The sequence below is a fragment of the Convolutriloba macropyga genome, chromosome 1 (genome assembly GCF_964194025.1).
Source record: "Convolutriloba macropyga chromosome 1, txConMacr16.3, whole genome shotgun sequence".
Classification (NCBI taxonomy): Eukaryota; Metazoa; Xenacoelomorpha; order Acoela; family Convolutidae; genus Convolutriloba; species Convolutriloba macropyga.
Window position 1 is genome coordinate 81,455,714 of NC_134468.1, and position 14,265 is coordinate 81,469,978.

Sequence of the window (14,265 nt, forward strand, 5' to 3'; positions counted from 1 at the left end):
ATCAATAGGATATCACAGGAGGATCAACATCTTTTTGAATGTGGTGGCTCCACGAATGACATTGAATGGAAAAATGTGGATGCCTGCTTCACAGTAGAGAAGCTCATGACCAACGAAGCTATATACATCAGCAAATTGAAGACGGGACTAAACACAAGCAATGAATATAGGGGGCAGGAACTCAAGATAAAAATTTGTCTTTGGAAATGGAGAATAGGGCAAAGAAAGTTTTATGCATGACAAAACGAAGTTTGCAAGACCACCACTAGAGGGATACTTAGGGTTAGGGCAAATTCGGAATAACCCTAGAAAAACAAATAAATGGCCAAAATCGATAATTCCAGAAAAGGAACGTTTTAAAACAAGTTGATAACAGATGTAAATATGAAGTTGTAAATGGGCTAAATATTGTGTATAGGGAATATTTTCGTATTTAATTTTTAAGATAGTTCCTAGAAGAACACAGCAATTTTGGAAATTCTTTGAAAAGTTCAACGAAGGCAATCTATATACCTGGTGGATCCTCTGCCAATGCACGAACTGTAACCAATATTCCAAACTTACTCACTAATGACATAAAGGGTGAAAACCCATGATATATCCCAAGGTATATCCCTAAAGCTCCCGAAAACCAGAACTGAAAAGGCTAGAAATGATTTCTTTTTCCGTACATGCAGACTAGCAAATCGAATAGAAAAATACATTGAATTTAATACGAAAAAAGGCCATAAAAATCGAGTTTTAAATTTCATGTGGAAGTTTGTAAACGAGCGATTCGACGAAAATAACATCTGTAGCTGGCATCTATAATGTGACTGTCAGATCTGCAGAAATAATAGGACAATTTTCTAAGACGACGACTCGGACGAAAATCACCTCAGTGAAAACTGTAAATCCCCAACAACAACAACAACAACAACAACAACAAAAGACTTCGCTACTACTACTACAATTGGTTAAGTTGTGGTCTCAGACAAATTTAAATAATATTCTTTTTATCCTTTAACAATCTGTGGAACAGTTTTAACCTGACGCTGAACGTAAAGTTTGAATTTGTTTGTTTTAAATAGAACTTTTTTAAATTTGACAAATTGGTTTCTTCTACATCACTTTTTTATATACGTTTGACTCACACTTGGTTTAGTTGTACTATCAGCGACTGGGACGACAAGCTCACTGAGCTCGGTCCCAAGTATGGATATCTTGTCAATCCTCCGAAGTGTCAGTTGATAATTAAGCCAGGAGGCGAGCGCCAAGCGTCAACTGTGTTTGCAGGCACAAATGTGGAAATCACGCAGGGCGCTCGAGTCCTGAGATCATTTATCAGAAGCTCTGAGGCCAGTAAAAATTTCCTGAAAGATGCAGAAACTAAATACACAAAAAGTTTAGACAGACTTGGTCAATTTGCTCTCACCTCTCCCCAGAATGCCTATGCATGTTTGACGAAGGGGGTTCAACAGAAGTTAAGCTTCCTTTCGCGTACTACACCTTCCATGGACGGGGTTCTGGACAAGGTGGAGGAGCGGCTTGGCCGAGTCATACCGAACATCTTCGGCAAAGAAGTAATCCAAGAGGAAAGAGAACTTTTTTCTCTCCCTCTCAGAATGGGCGGGCTTAACATCGCCCTCCCAAAAGGTCTTCACAAAAATCTTGAGCAATCAGTTGAACTCTCAAGACCATTGGCGTCATTCAATAATATTCAACAATGTGATGTAGAACAAACCAAGATCAGTCTCAGACAGAAAGCAGACAATCAACGTGAACTCATCTCGAAAAAATTCAGAATCGAAAACAATCTACCAGAAATGAAGTATACCATCCAGCTGGCCTCGGAGAAAGGAGCATCAAGCTGGCTTAACGCGCTTCCGTTGTCAAAACATGGTTTTGACCTCACGAAGACTAAGTTCCGTGACGGAATAGCACTTCGCTACACCTGGGAAGCGAAGAACACGCCAGCCATATGCCCATGCGGGAAAGAATTCAGCCTCACCCATGCCCGCCATTGCGCCAAAGGCGGTTATACGCACCTACGACACAACGAAATTAGAGATGTGTTTGCAAACCTGATGGATGACGTTTGCCACGATGTACAGATAGAGCCAAAACTTCAGTCGCTCGATGGAGAAATTTTCTCGAGTAATTCCACCACCACTGATGATGACGCTCGACTGGACATCAAGGCAAACGGTCTGTGGGGCTCCCGCTTTAATCGCACTTTCTTCGATGTGAAGATTTTCAACCCTCATGCGAAGAGCTGCCCTAAGACCATAAAAGATGCATACAAATATCACGAGAGCATCAAGCGAAATAAGTACGAAGAGCGAATCCGCGAAACCGAACACAGCAGCTTCAATACACTGGTTTTTGCTTGTTCGGGTGGTCCAGGTCCATCAGCATCGCGCGTTATGAAACAACTCGCAACCAAGATCAGCGAAAAACGCGGAGAGCCGTACGCCGACACTATAAGCTACATCCGAACGAAAATCAGCTTCGCACTTCTGAGGAGCTGTGTTCTCTGCTTGAGGGGATGTCGTGCCCTCAAGCCTCGTGCTCTCAGTGAGACTTCGATTAGCGCCGTCGTGGAGGAGGGAAGGCTGCACTGAGTGTTTGGCTGCTTATCTTTATTCATTTGCTTATTCCTTGATGATCCATTTTTATTTTAATCCTTCCATTCTAGTTCCCTATGTGTGTTGTTATTTATTTTTGTGACTGGGCCGTCTTTACACTGTCTGGAGGGGAACAGCTTGGAGTGCAGCATCCGGCTACTAAGTGCTACTCATCATGCCCTATTTTTCGACCTACATCCATCGATGCCGGATGGTGTACACGGCCGTTTATTATTACAAAAGCTTAAACTAGACTGATAATTGCCACCAACGAACTAAGAAAGCCACATCAGCGATTCACCAGATAAAGGAAACCTCAAACTCATGCAAGCTCAAACTCGTGCATGCTCAATGCAGAAGCCCTGTGCATGGCAAATACCCTGTGCATGTAATGAACTTGAAAAACACTTCTGACGACTTGAAACAGACTAATAAACTACTGAGGGTTCTATCGAAATAATATGCGCCCAATAAGCTGGGGGTATATCCTTGCGAAATGTCAAAGAAAACTTGCAAAGCTTTTTAAGCGGAGAAATGGTGAGTTGTATAGCAACCCAAAGAGCCGTTGGAGGTCTGCCATCTTCAAATTTAAATTGAATTCTAATTCTGAAGTACGAGCCACCAAAGCGACTAAAGCTTTCTGCCTCAAAAGAAATAAGTAGAAACGATCCAATCAGGTTTACATAAATATCATTTCGGAGCTGTTTTAAATGTCTCCTTCAGTTGCTATTGGGAAATCGCAGGCTTCTACTTAATCGACTGATTCATATTTTTGCGTGTTGATAAGATCACAATCACTTTCTTTTGACACTGAAACTGCTGTTTATAGAATCATATGAAAAGTCAGACTACTGAAATTAAATGGGACGATTTAGTTCAACTCAACCGACATCAGGTGTTTACTGGTGCGGTGAACCCGGGTGATCATTGTTTCTCTGTGGGATATCTAAATACGACATCTTTTATCGTCTATGGCTCTGGTACCAATTTAGTTATTCTGACCTGCAATTTGGATACACTTCAAATTATTCCTGGCATTAAATATGGGAATATACAAGTCGGGTGTGTAGAATGTTCTTCCTCCGAAGGAATGGTAAGATGTTTTAAGTGCGTTCTCAAATTTGTATGCTGCCCAAATACTTTTCAAATAAATGAAGTTTTCTGATTTTCTAAGCTCCGAAAAATTGAAATGATAATGTTCCCTAAAGTTTTCTTGACGCATTTTTGGATTTAAATATTTTCAAATTTCTAGGAGGTTTAAGTCGTCGTAATGCTTAATAAATAAATGTTCAGCAGGAGAAAGTTCGATTTATTTCAGATTGCAGCGTCCTACGCGCACCACATCTATCTTTTCAAACCAAAATCACTCGATGGACAAGTTTCAGTAGCTTCTATAAATGACCCTGGAAATGTAAGTAACCTAATCGCAGTTTGCATGGTTCAGATCGTCAAGCGCTATTTGTAAACTTTCAAATTTCTTTTTTTTTCAGGTGAAATGGCACGAGATTGGTTTCTTCCAGTTAGAATCATTTGTCACCAGTTTATCGTGGAACCCTGATGGTAAATTTGAAATGATAAATTTGCGAGCATAATTTTGACGCGACTTGTTAGAAAGATGGTTTGAACAGACAATTTCATGCTGATGGAGTCTAAATCTTAATCAGCGATATCAACCCTGCAGCTTTTCACTGTTAAAACATGCGACAACTTTTCATGTTTTTCATTGTTACATCTTTTCGCAGGAAGTTACAACATAGAGATGCAAAACAATGTTGTGAATTAAAAAATTTTGTACGACAGAGATATAAGACCAAGTAGGTACTGATGCTTTTTGAAAGAATTGTCGTTTGCGTATTGAATGATTACTCGAAGAGTAAAATTTTAAAGAAAATTTGTCCTCCAAAGTGCAACTTCAGAGTATGAAATTATTTAATGAAGATAACTTTACTCTTAAATTTTTAATTCTTAAATTTTTAATTGACCTTAAAACGGGTTATTTGGTAGAAACCGGAGGGCGTTAAATATATGTGTAGCTCTCTTAGAGCTTTCGTAGCCTCTACACTAATTGATCAAAGCATAGGCTCAGAATAGCCTAACGCATATAAGGGTTATGTAGTGCCCATTCTTATTTACCGCTCCGTTGCTAGAATGCCGTAAAAAGCAACGTGCAAACTTTCGAAAGTTTTCAGAAGACAGTAGCAATATGGATACTAGACGACAACTCAAGCTACTATGATCATCTAAAGTTTTTGAAAAATTTGCTTCTACATAGAAATGAACTATCTCCTCAGATTTCTGTCATTTTTGAGGGGAAAGGACGATGCGGACTTGAAACAAGATTTCACAGCAAATGTACAAACACGTCCATTCGCTCTAATATAAAAACTAACAAAATTCCAAAATTACTTGTAGGTAGTCTTTTTTTCTTTAGCCTGAATCAAAAAAGCTATTATTATTATTATTATTATTAGGGCTTCCACAAACGTGAGGGACTGCTCCCTCAAGAATATATATATATATATATATATATATATATATATATATATATATATATTATATATATATATATATATATATATATATATAAATAAATAAATATAAAAATAAATAAATAATATATATATATATATATATATATATGAAAAAATCTTAAATGAAAAAATCTTAAAAAATTAAACTAGTATGATTCATCGTTTTTTATATATATATATATATATATATATATATATATATATAAAACTATGAGTCATACTAGTTTAATTTTTAAATATTTTTGCATTTGAGGACTGACATTCGCAGAAACTGATAAATGTTGTGGAACACGAATTTTCGATGCTGAAATTTTTATTGAAATACTTCCAAATCAAGTTTTAGATTTGATTTTTGAGTTCGACTTGTATAAAGAATTCATTATTTCAATCAATCATGTTTGCTTTTTATGTGGTTCGATAGAAAAAATTTGGCCGTTGAAATTCCTTTTTGATTTCAGGCAACACAAACCGATAACTTGACCGTCTTTGCACAATGTTAACATGCTCGCTGATGTTGAACACAAAATAATTGTTCATCAATTTCGATAGCAAGAGAAGATATGCTAGAACAAAGTAATATTTGAGAGGTAATAAGTTCAGGGTTCTTAGTCGTTCGCCTTGCAGGTGCTAAGTGTGATGAAGTTGCTGGGAATTTACGAGTTCAAAATGAAAACCTCAGCTTATCAAGTGTATTAGCGTGAACTGATGCGGGTTTTCATGGTTGTTTCCAATATTTGGTTTTTAACAGATTGGTATTTACCCAAGGTCTGATCTAGTTGACGGAGGTAGTGTTAGTTTGGGAACTGGTTTAGGTTTGCAATTGTTCATGCCAATTTCAATTTTAATTAATTAGTCTGAAACAAAGGTTGTGGCAATTATCTTAGTCCTGTCGGTCTTTTTTTTTGCGATTTTTCGGTAGGCCATTTTTTTGTCTGACCCATTTAACCTTTCGTCCTGAAAAACGGGATAAACAGGTACCGCCCAGCGGGAAATAAATGAACTTAGAGCCCTTCAGCTCACTAGTCTCCGAGTATGCTATTCACCGAAACTGTTTTGGAAACTTATATTCATGGTGTGAAGGGTGGTTCGCAGAGGTTGACCCCCCAAACCCCCCTCTTACTCTTATGCGGCCAGCCTCCCCCCATGACTAACCCCCCATCAGCGCCCCTCTCAATTCACCCCCCAATCCACACATCGTTTAGGCCGTACGGGCACCGTGCAGCCAAAAACCGCCCTCCCACCGTTGCCCCCACACTGTTCCCCCCGCTGTTGCCCCCACCCATATCAGCCCCATCACTCACCCCCTAATCCACACCCCTGCACATCGTTCAGGCCGTAGTGGCCGCATGCAGTCAATGAACAACGTTGCCCCCATCAAACCCCCGCTGCGCTCACATCACGCCCCTTCAACCAAGCTAAAGCTATCCTCCCTAAAACTTAGCTAGCTACTGACAAAGCAAACCGCTCGCTCGCCGGTCGTTTCAGATCAATTCGCCCGACGTCTGTCGGTTATTTTTTTTTATATCAGCTAAAACCAAGTAATTTCCACAACATTTTAACGTTTTAAATCATTTATTCCTTTTATTTGGTCCTTTTTTATTTGCTGTAGATTGTGAAGCTATAATCGTAAACGTGTGTGTCTTTTTTATGCAAATTTTTTTGCTTGAGTGTATTGCGTTTTTCTAGAATAGTCTCCGAACTCTCAGGTCTTTTTCACTCTTTTTTTCTTGATATTTGTCTGATTTCAATTGCTCTCACTTCGGAATAAAGTTTTTTTTCAAAGAAAACCGATTGTTAGAGAGTAGATTACAAGGCTCTGATAGCCGAGTGGTTAATGCCTCTGTAGAGGTGACTAAATTGGACTCAGGAGGTTAGGGATCGAACCCTACCGTTTATTCATGTTTTCGCACCCATAAAGAAAGATCTATCTAGGCTACAGCCCCTGAATTAAATTGCACCGCCTGTCATTCGAGATCAATTTTTCCGACGTCAGTCGGTTAGTGTTTGGTATATGTTATACAAGGGTTCTCAAACGCTGCAGATTATTTGTTTACTGTATTTTGTAATGAGATGGTTTCTAAAAAATAATACCAAGTAGTTTTAACAAAAATTAAGTAAATTGGCATTTTTCATTTTGTCTCGTATGTTAGGCACGTTTTTTCTGAGTTCATGTTGAAGTACTTGGGTTTTAGAAAATCAATGAAACGAGTTTTGCAAAATTCAAACAAATTAGAGACTTTATCTAATTTTATGACAGTTCTTGCTTTTTTGCCCTACTTTTTAAAATTTGTCTAACGGGTATTTTGGCGTACAAACTAGTTATCATTTAGCGTTTGTTTAGGCTAAAGAGTTCACCTTAATTGAGGTGTCAAAAATTGACTACAGGTGCCCTGAAGATCAAAGTAGCGCTACCATTTTAAAAAATATTTAAACTGATGAAAATTTGCGAGGCAACGGGAGAGATTCGTATGAAGTTAAATAGATTGCTATGAGTAGCAAAAATAAACAGAACGGTGACCGCATTTTTTATGTCACTCGGCAGTTACCTTTTTTTACCATCCGGATTTAAACCCTCAGCCTTGGCTTAACTTCGCTCTTCATTTTTGTCCTTACTGGACGATGTTGGAACTTCTTGTACCACGCGCACACACAATAGCACGAAATGTTTTGTTTTGTTTTTAATGTTAAGCAATATCATGCAATACGCTTGGATTTCACTCTTTTCTTTTTTTTTGGGACCTGAGTTCAATTGTCACGAGTTGTCGAGTCATGTCCGGTGCTCTTAATTACTCTGAAACAATGTTTGTAGCAATTATATTAGTCCTGTGGTCTTTTCAAAACAGACCACGATGCGATTCTGCGCTTGACCGATGTTTTGTCCGACCTTTTTGACTTATCGGTCTCAAAAACTCGATAAACAGTTTATAACTTTCTCTCTTGCATACAAAATGTTTTCTTTAGGGTCACAACTACTAACCGCAGCTGCTGAGAGAATTCAGCTGTGGAAAGCTTCACATGTCGATACTCAAGCGGACTGGTTCTGCGCCTGGCAATACAAATCGCCGAACCCAATTTCAAATGTGAAGTTTTCACCAAATGGGCACTACTTTGCAACAGTGGGAAAAGATGATAGTTTTGTTAAGATATGGTACAAACAGTTGTATCAGTTGCCTTCTGAAACGGACAATCAGAGCGAAGCGTCTCAAGTGAACTTTAGCGAGCAATCGAACAAATCTTCCACTGCCATTTACAACTATGTCTACATTGCACACCCTTGTGCAGTAACTGGGTTCTCCTGGAGGACTACAAGCCACCTCATGCCCAAGTAAGTATCACTAGCCTAACTTGTACTGAGTATGAATTGCTCTTAAAAAAGCAATCATTTTGATCCTGTTATATTCTTAGTTTTGCTCATTTTTAACCTAACCATTTTCAAATTTGAAGAACTTTCAAATCTTTGCGATGAAAGTTGCATAACATATCGATAAAAATAACTTGTTAGAGCCCAATAACTACAGCAAAAATCCGAAACATCGGCAAAACTTTAAATCGGTGATGCTCTATGACTTTTTGTTGCCGATAATAACCGTGTGTTATGCCGTTTGTTCATTTCACCCTTTAATCCTCGATTTTTTTGCGTTGTGTATCGTTGATGTTTTTTTTTGCGTTTTGAAATTCGCGCTCAACAAAATTGTAAAGCGGATATAGTTTCCTTGTACAATTTGAATCGACCGAGTGGCCAATAATCTACAAAACGGGATCAAGCTTTTCATTAAATAATTTGTCTTTGTAGGTTTCAAGAAATCTGATCTGCCTTTCCAGAACGAGCTTTAAAGTTTTAAAAAAATAATTGTACAACCTGGACCAAATTCAGTAAATAACTTAAAATTTAGGAATGCAGTTTTGTCGTACATCTTGACTTCTTGTCGCGACAACAAGTGTCGCATCTGGTCGGAGACGTCTGACTCCCTGAGACGACACCATGTCTCTCTCACTCTCAGTTGCAATGTTGCTGACTCATCCTCACCCACATTTCACACACGTAAGTTGTTCGCCATTTCTATCATTCTGTATAACGATATATGATACATTTTGTCAAGACATTCAGCTTCCTGACATTCTTTTGAACACTTGAGATTACTTACCAAGATCTTATGCGGCTACTAGGTAAAACTTTGATTGGGTTGTCTGCATAGTTACTGCTTATTTGGTCTGTAAGTCGAGGATTGCAAGAAAAAATGATCCTTTTGCTTACGGCTTAGGCCCAGGGTACGGCCTCAGATTTTCTGAATTTCAGCCATACGGTGTATATTAAATAACTTCAACGTATAAGATCTCTTTTCAGGATAACATCAAATTTTTCAAAGTGACACAAAAAGTTGAACGAAGCAATTTCATTCGAGCATAAGATCAGCGCTTAATAGAAACTTAGTTGATCTAAAGATTGCATTTGATTGGCAAAATGTCGCTTAAAAGTATGAAAAAATCGGAGATTGTTTTCAGCACTCATCCTATACGGTAAATTAACCATGACTAATGTATGTGCTTTTTAAATTTAAACAGTTGGTTGCGGGTTAAGTGTTAACTTAATATTGACTGTGAAGGTGAAAGTGGTCAGAATTAGAACTTGTGTTACGAAAAAGAAGTCAGCAAACAAAAATTTGGACAACTAACAAACAAAGAGATAAAAGCTTGTTTTTTTTACTGAAAAGAGCTGGTAATTGTTTTTAATTGCTCTCAAACGAAGTTTGCAGCAATTATATTAGTCCTGTCGGTCTTTTTTAATGCGATTTTTCGCTTGACCGATTTTTCGTCTGACGCTTTTGACTTTTCGTCCTCAAAAACGGGATAAACAGTTAGCGCCCAGCGGGAATTAAATGAACTTAGAGCCCTTCAGCTCACTAGTCTCCGAGTATGCTATTCACCGAAACTGTTTTGGAAACTTATATTTATGGTGTGAAGGCTGGTTCTCAGATTTTGACCCCCCAAACCCCCTCTCTTACTCTTATGCGGCCAGCCTTTATGCGGGCATTAAGTGCTCTTAGAGCCTTTCAGCTCTGTTTCAGCTCAAACTGTTTTGGAGACTTATACTTATGGTGTGAAGGGCGGTTCATAGAGGTTGAGACACCCCCCCCCCCCCCTGTTGACCCCCCACCCCCACTATTGACCCCCATCCCCCAACGCGCTGTTGCCCCCAACCCAGTGTTGCCCCCATCAGCCCCCGGTGCACCACCCCCCGTCGCTAGCTACTGAAGAAGCCTACCGCTCGCCGGTCGTTTGAGAGCAATTCGCCCGACGTTAGTCGGTTATGTTCTTGCTCCCATTTATTCTTCTCGGACGCAGTTAAAGCCATTTACTGTAGTCTTTTGTGTCCGTTTTTGGGTAAGATATTTTATGATCGGTTTTTACTTCCATTCGACTTTTACGTCTTTTCTTTTCTGTTTTAATTAATCTAAATTGTCCGGACAAAATAGTCCCTAAGTTGCAATATAGCCCAGACAAAATTAAAAAAGAAAATAGTATCAAACAAGAAAACAATAGTGACTCAACGCATTAGTTAACAAAAGTTGATTTCCAATTATAGTGTGGCAATCAGTCTACCGATATATTAAAAGTGCACGTAACACTGTTTGCTCAACAAAATGACTTATTATTGACAAGCATTTTGAGAGTCCGTCACAATGTCGGCATCATAAAATCAGCACATTGTTTTTATGGAACTCTTTTAACAAATCCAGAATCAGATTTTCGAGTTTTTGAATACTATAGTATGCACCGCCAGTTTACCTATAGAGCTTCTTAGAGTTAATGTATGACAAAACGAAATGACAGAGTCAGACTACGCTATGAACAATTTAAAGTTTTTGGACCTCAATCTTCTACCAGATCCAGTGGACAGTAGAGTAGAGAAATTTACGCTCGACGTTCAAAGACAGAGCAGCAATGGCCGACAAAGCACCACGTCAAACTATATTTGCCGCTTAAAAGGATATCAATAGAGAGACTACCGCCAATAGTCTTGCTTACAACGTAAACCAAAGGACAGTAAAAAACCATGCTGCAAAGTTGTCCTGAAATGAGTGAGTCCTCGTCACCGTGAGGTACCAATCAAATAGCCCCTAGCTGCGAGAATTTCACGTATTCTGATACCCGAAGACGAGAAAAGAATAATGGTTATTGCCAGCCATTGAATTGATGGAGCAATTTGATTGATTCTGCAATGGGCAATGTTAACAGCCTCAGATGTCTTATCATGGCACACATTTCACGATTTATTTGACTGCTTAAACGTAACATCCTATATGCTCTCCTTCTTGTCAAGAAAAACTGTCAAAAACTTGTTAGGTACTAGATTTTTCTTTGACAAATTAAGTTGCTCGTCTAAACTTTGGCTTTTGCACGCTAGTGAATTTGGATTGAAACGGAGTCTAAACTGGATTTATTTTGGATAGACTTGGAGTTCAGAGCCGAAGTAGTTTTTTGGGTTACTCAATCTCGTTTTGCTTTCAGTTATCAATGGTAAGTTTTGTTTTAACCAAAGTGGTTGGTTGCGTGGTTGCTTATTGGTACTGTTCTGCCTTATCGATACAAAGTAATTTCATAGAGGAGTAATAGTGTTGTTCGAAACTGAAGGACTTTTTAATGTATCACTTAGAAATAATAGTTACTTTTTAAGAGTAGTTGCACGTTTTGTGTCGTTGTTGATTTTTCTATGCTTTCTTAGATTGTGTTTCCAGTATTAAACTCGTTTTTTTTCTGACTTTTGTTCTGCAGCTGAGTCATTTTAATTGAGCTAGTGAGAAATTGTTCTGTTCTTCAGTCCTTCGTCCAATAGCATTCTAGTAAACAGTGGTTGAAAACTTTGCCAGCTATCTTTTGAAAGGAAGAATTTTTTCTGAAGGTTTAAAAAGGTCAAGATGGATGTACTGTCTGAAAAATTTGTTTTTTACCAATAGGGTTCTTGATTTAATTATCAGCATCGGTTTTAGATTCTAGTCGACTAAATTTGCTTTTTGAAAGCTCGAGAACCAAGCTAATTTTTAAGCTAAAGACAATGACTTCAAAAATGTTAGTGTTGAAAGCTAGCTGATTATTCTGATTGTAATAAAGTGGGTTAGATTGAACAAAGTTATGTTTAATCAGATGTATACATATTCTGACAATTGGAATATGGGAAGAAGGGGAATGAAATCTCCATTTTTGCCCAAGTTCGTTTATTGTCATTTGAACAAGTTGAGAATGTAAAATTACTCGCCATAGTTGAATTGTGTATCATATTTTGTGTATTTGCAGAGGATGTGAAGTCAAAGTATCCGAGTGAATACTTCACAGCAGGGGAACAGACTTCGCCCAGTGGGCTATTGAATGTGAATTCTCAAGACAGGAACAACAGAGGGGCCATTTTGGAGGAGGAAAGTGAGAGCAGGAGTTCTCACATGGACGAGAGCTTTGTTCACGTGGACGACCATCGACAGATGGACATGGCCTATGGGAACCCAAGTCGGTTTCACCTCGTGTCTGTTATAAATCCACAAACAGGTATTTCCATTTTCAAGCATTACAATTCAACTGAAGAAATGAATAGCAGTGCTATTTATCGACTGTTCCTTTGTCGAAGGGCTAAACTAAAGAAGAGACGAGAACGCGAATTGACGCTTTTTTGAAGTAATTCACTGCTAATTCAAAACTTAGAGCGGTACATGTTTTCTGCACCTAGTTAACCATAAGTGGTCCCGTGGTGGTCTTGAACTCGGTTGTGTTGTTATTATTAATAGCCGCACAGCGATAGCTGGGGCTATTATTGGCCTTCTCTTGGTTTTTTTACGACTCGAAGAGGAGTACTGGTTTTCTCTCGGTTTCTTTTACAGGAAGTAGATTTGTTCATGCGGCATTTTGACCTAAAAGCAAAAGTGAGAAAAGCTGTCTTGGTGAACAGATTTTCGCTAAGCGAGAGAAGTTTTTTGATCATGCGCTGCGTTTAGTGAATGACTTTTTGACTTTGAAAAGTAGTTTTTGACTGAATTGCACATATAGATGACCGTTTTTAGCCGTTTTCTCGTCTAAGTGGCCCATTTTTTTGCTTTTAATTTGGTTTCTTGTAGAAATAAATTTTATTCGATACTATATTAAAATGTCAACTTCGGAAATTGATACCACAGTGTTTTGCAGAGCCTGAAAATGCGTTTCAATGTTTTTATATTAATTTCTTCATTTTTTGATCTTTTAACCGTCTATTTCTCAAAAATCAGTTAATATGGCAACTTCTTTTTGATAATTCCTATACTCAACGCCTCTTTCTACGTCGATGTAATTTTGTTTCATAAAATTGTACATATGCTAATCCGATTTTGGTAGTTTTTTTTCCGATTTTCGTCAGTTTTTCGTTTGTATTTTGGTTGTAATTGCTAGAAAAAGTTTTTTCGGTGCAACATGAGGGATTTTAATTTCGTTTCAATGAAAATTCAATCATTTTTTGGCGTTAAGTTTTGAAAAAACAGTTAAAACTTTTTCATAAATGCAGTCTTAACTTAAAAGTATTTTGACTATTTCTTTGCAAAATGTTTCAATGTTTCGTATTTATGAATTCTGCTTTTTCCTATTTTTTGTTCTCTTCAGGAGGATAGATCTTTGTATCGGATGACTAGTTATTTTTTCTGTGTCTTGAATGCTGAACAATGAAATGTATTCGTTTTTCTTGAAATTTTTAAATTGATTTTCAACTTTCAAAAATCAAGAATGTCTTTGTTACGGTGTTCCTTACATTGTGCCTATATTTACATTCTAGTTATTAGTATCATTCTAGTTTTGTCCTGGCACCTACTTTTGTTTTTGGTATTTTGATTTTTTCAAGTGTAAAAAATGAATGATTTCTGCTTTTTTTTAAGATTTTCGTCATTTCTTTGGTTTGCAATTGATTTCATTCAACATAAGGCAGTACTGAGAGTTTGATGGCAAGCTTTTTCCAAAGTTTCCACTTATGAATAATTACCACAGCTTTCTTCCGGCCTCGGTGTTAATTAAAACGATTTTTTGCCTTTGAATATTCTGCTGCTTATGTCTTTTCTGTTATCAATTTTTTTTTGATTTAGTATGAAATCATGTTGTCTAGCTTATGTACAAGAAAACAG

General features: G+C 37.8%; 2 protein-coding genes across 3 annotated transcripts in view; one reads left to right on the forward strand and one right to left on the reverse strand.

The window, feature by feature from the left end:
- The window catches only part of LOC142343190 (uncharacterized), a 93,419-nt gene that overhangs the window by 63,377 nt on the left and 15,777 nt on the right, over positions 1-14,265 (reverse strand). The window lies entirely within an intron of this gene.
- Positions 3,381-14,265, forward strand: part of LOC142343130 (dmX-like protein 1) — a 76,300-nt gene continuing 65,415 nt past the window's right edge. For both annotated transcript variants that reach the window (XM_075394820.1, XM_075394828.1), the window contains exons 1-6: positions 3,381-3,699; positions 3,925-4,017; positions 4,097-4,166; positions 8,099-8,462; positions 9,031-9,179; positions 12,431-12,676. In XM_075394820.1, the coding sequence (XP_075250935.1) occupies positions 3,442-3,699; positions 3,925-4,017; positions 4,097-4,166; positions 8,099-8,462; positions 9,031-9,179; positions 12,431-12,676 (1,180 nt within the window). In that variant the 5' untranslated portion in view covers positions 3,381-3,441. The remainder of the gene's footprint in view (positions 3,700-3,924; positions 4,018-4,096; positions 4,167-8,098; positions 8,463-9,030; positions 9,180-12,430; positions 12,677-14,265) is intronic.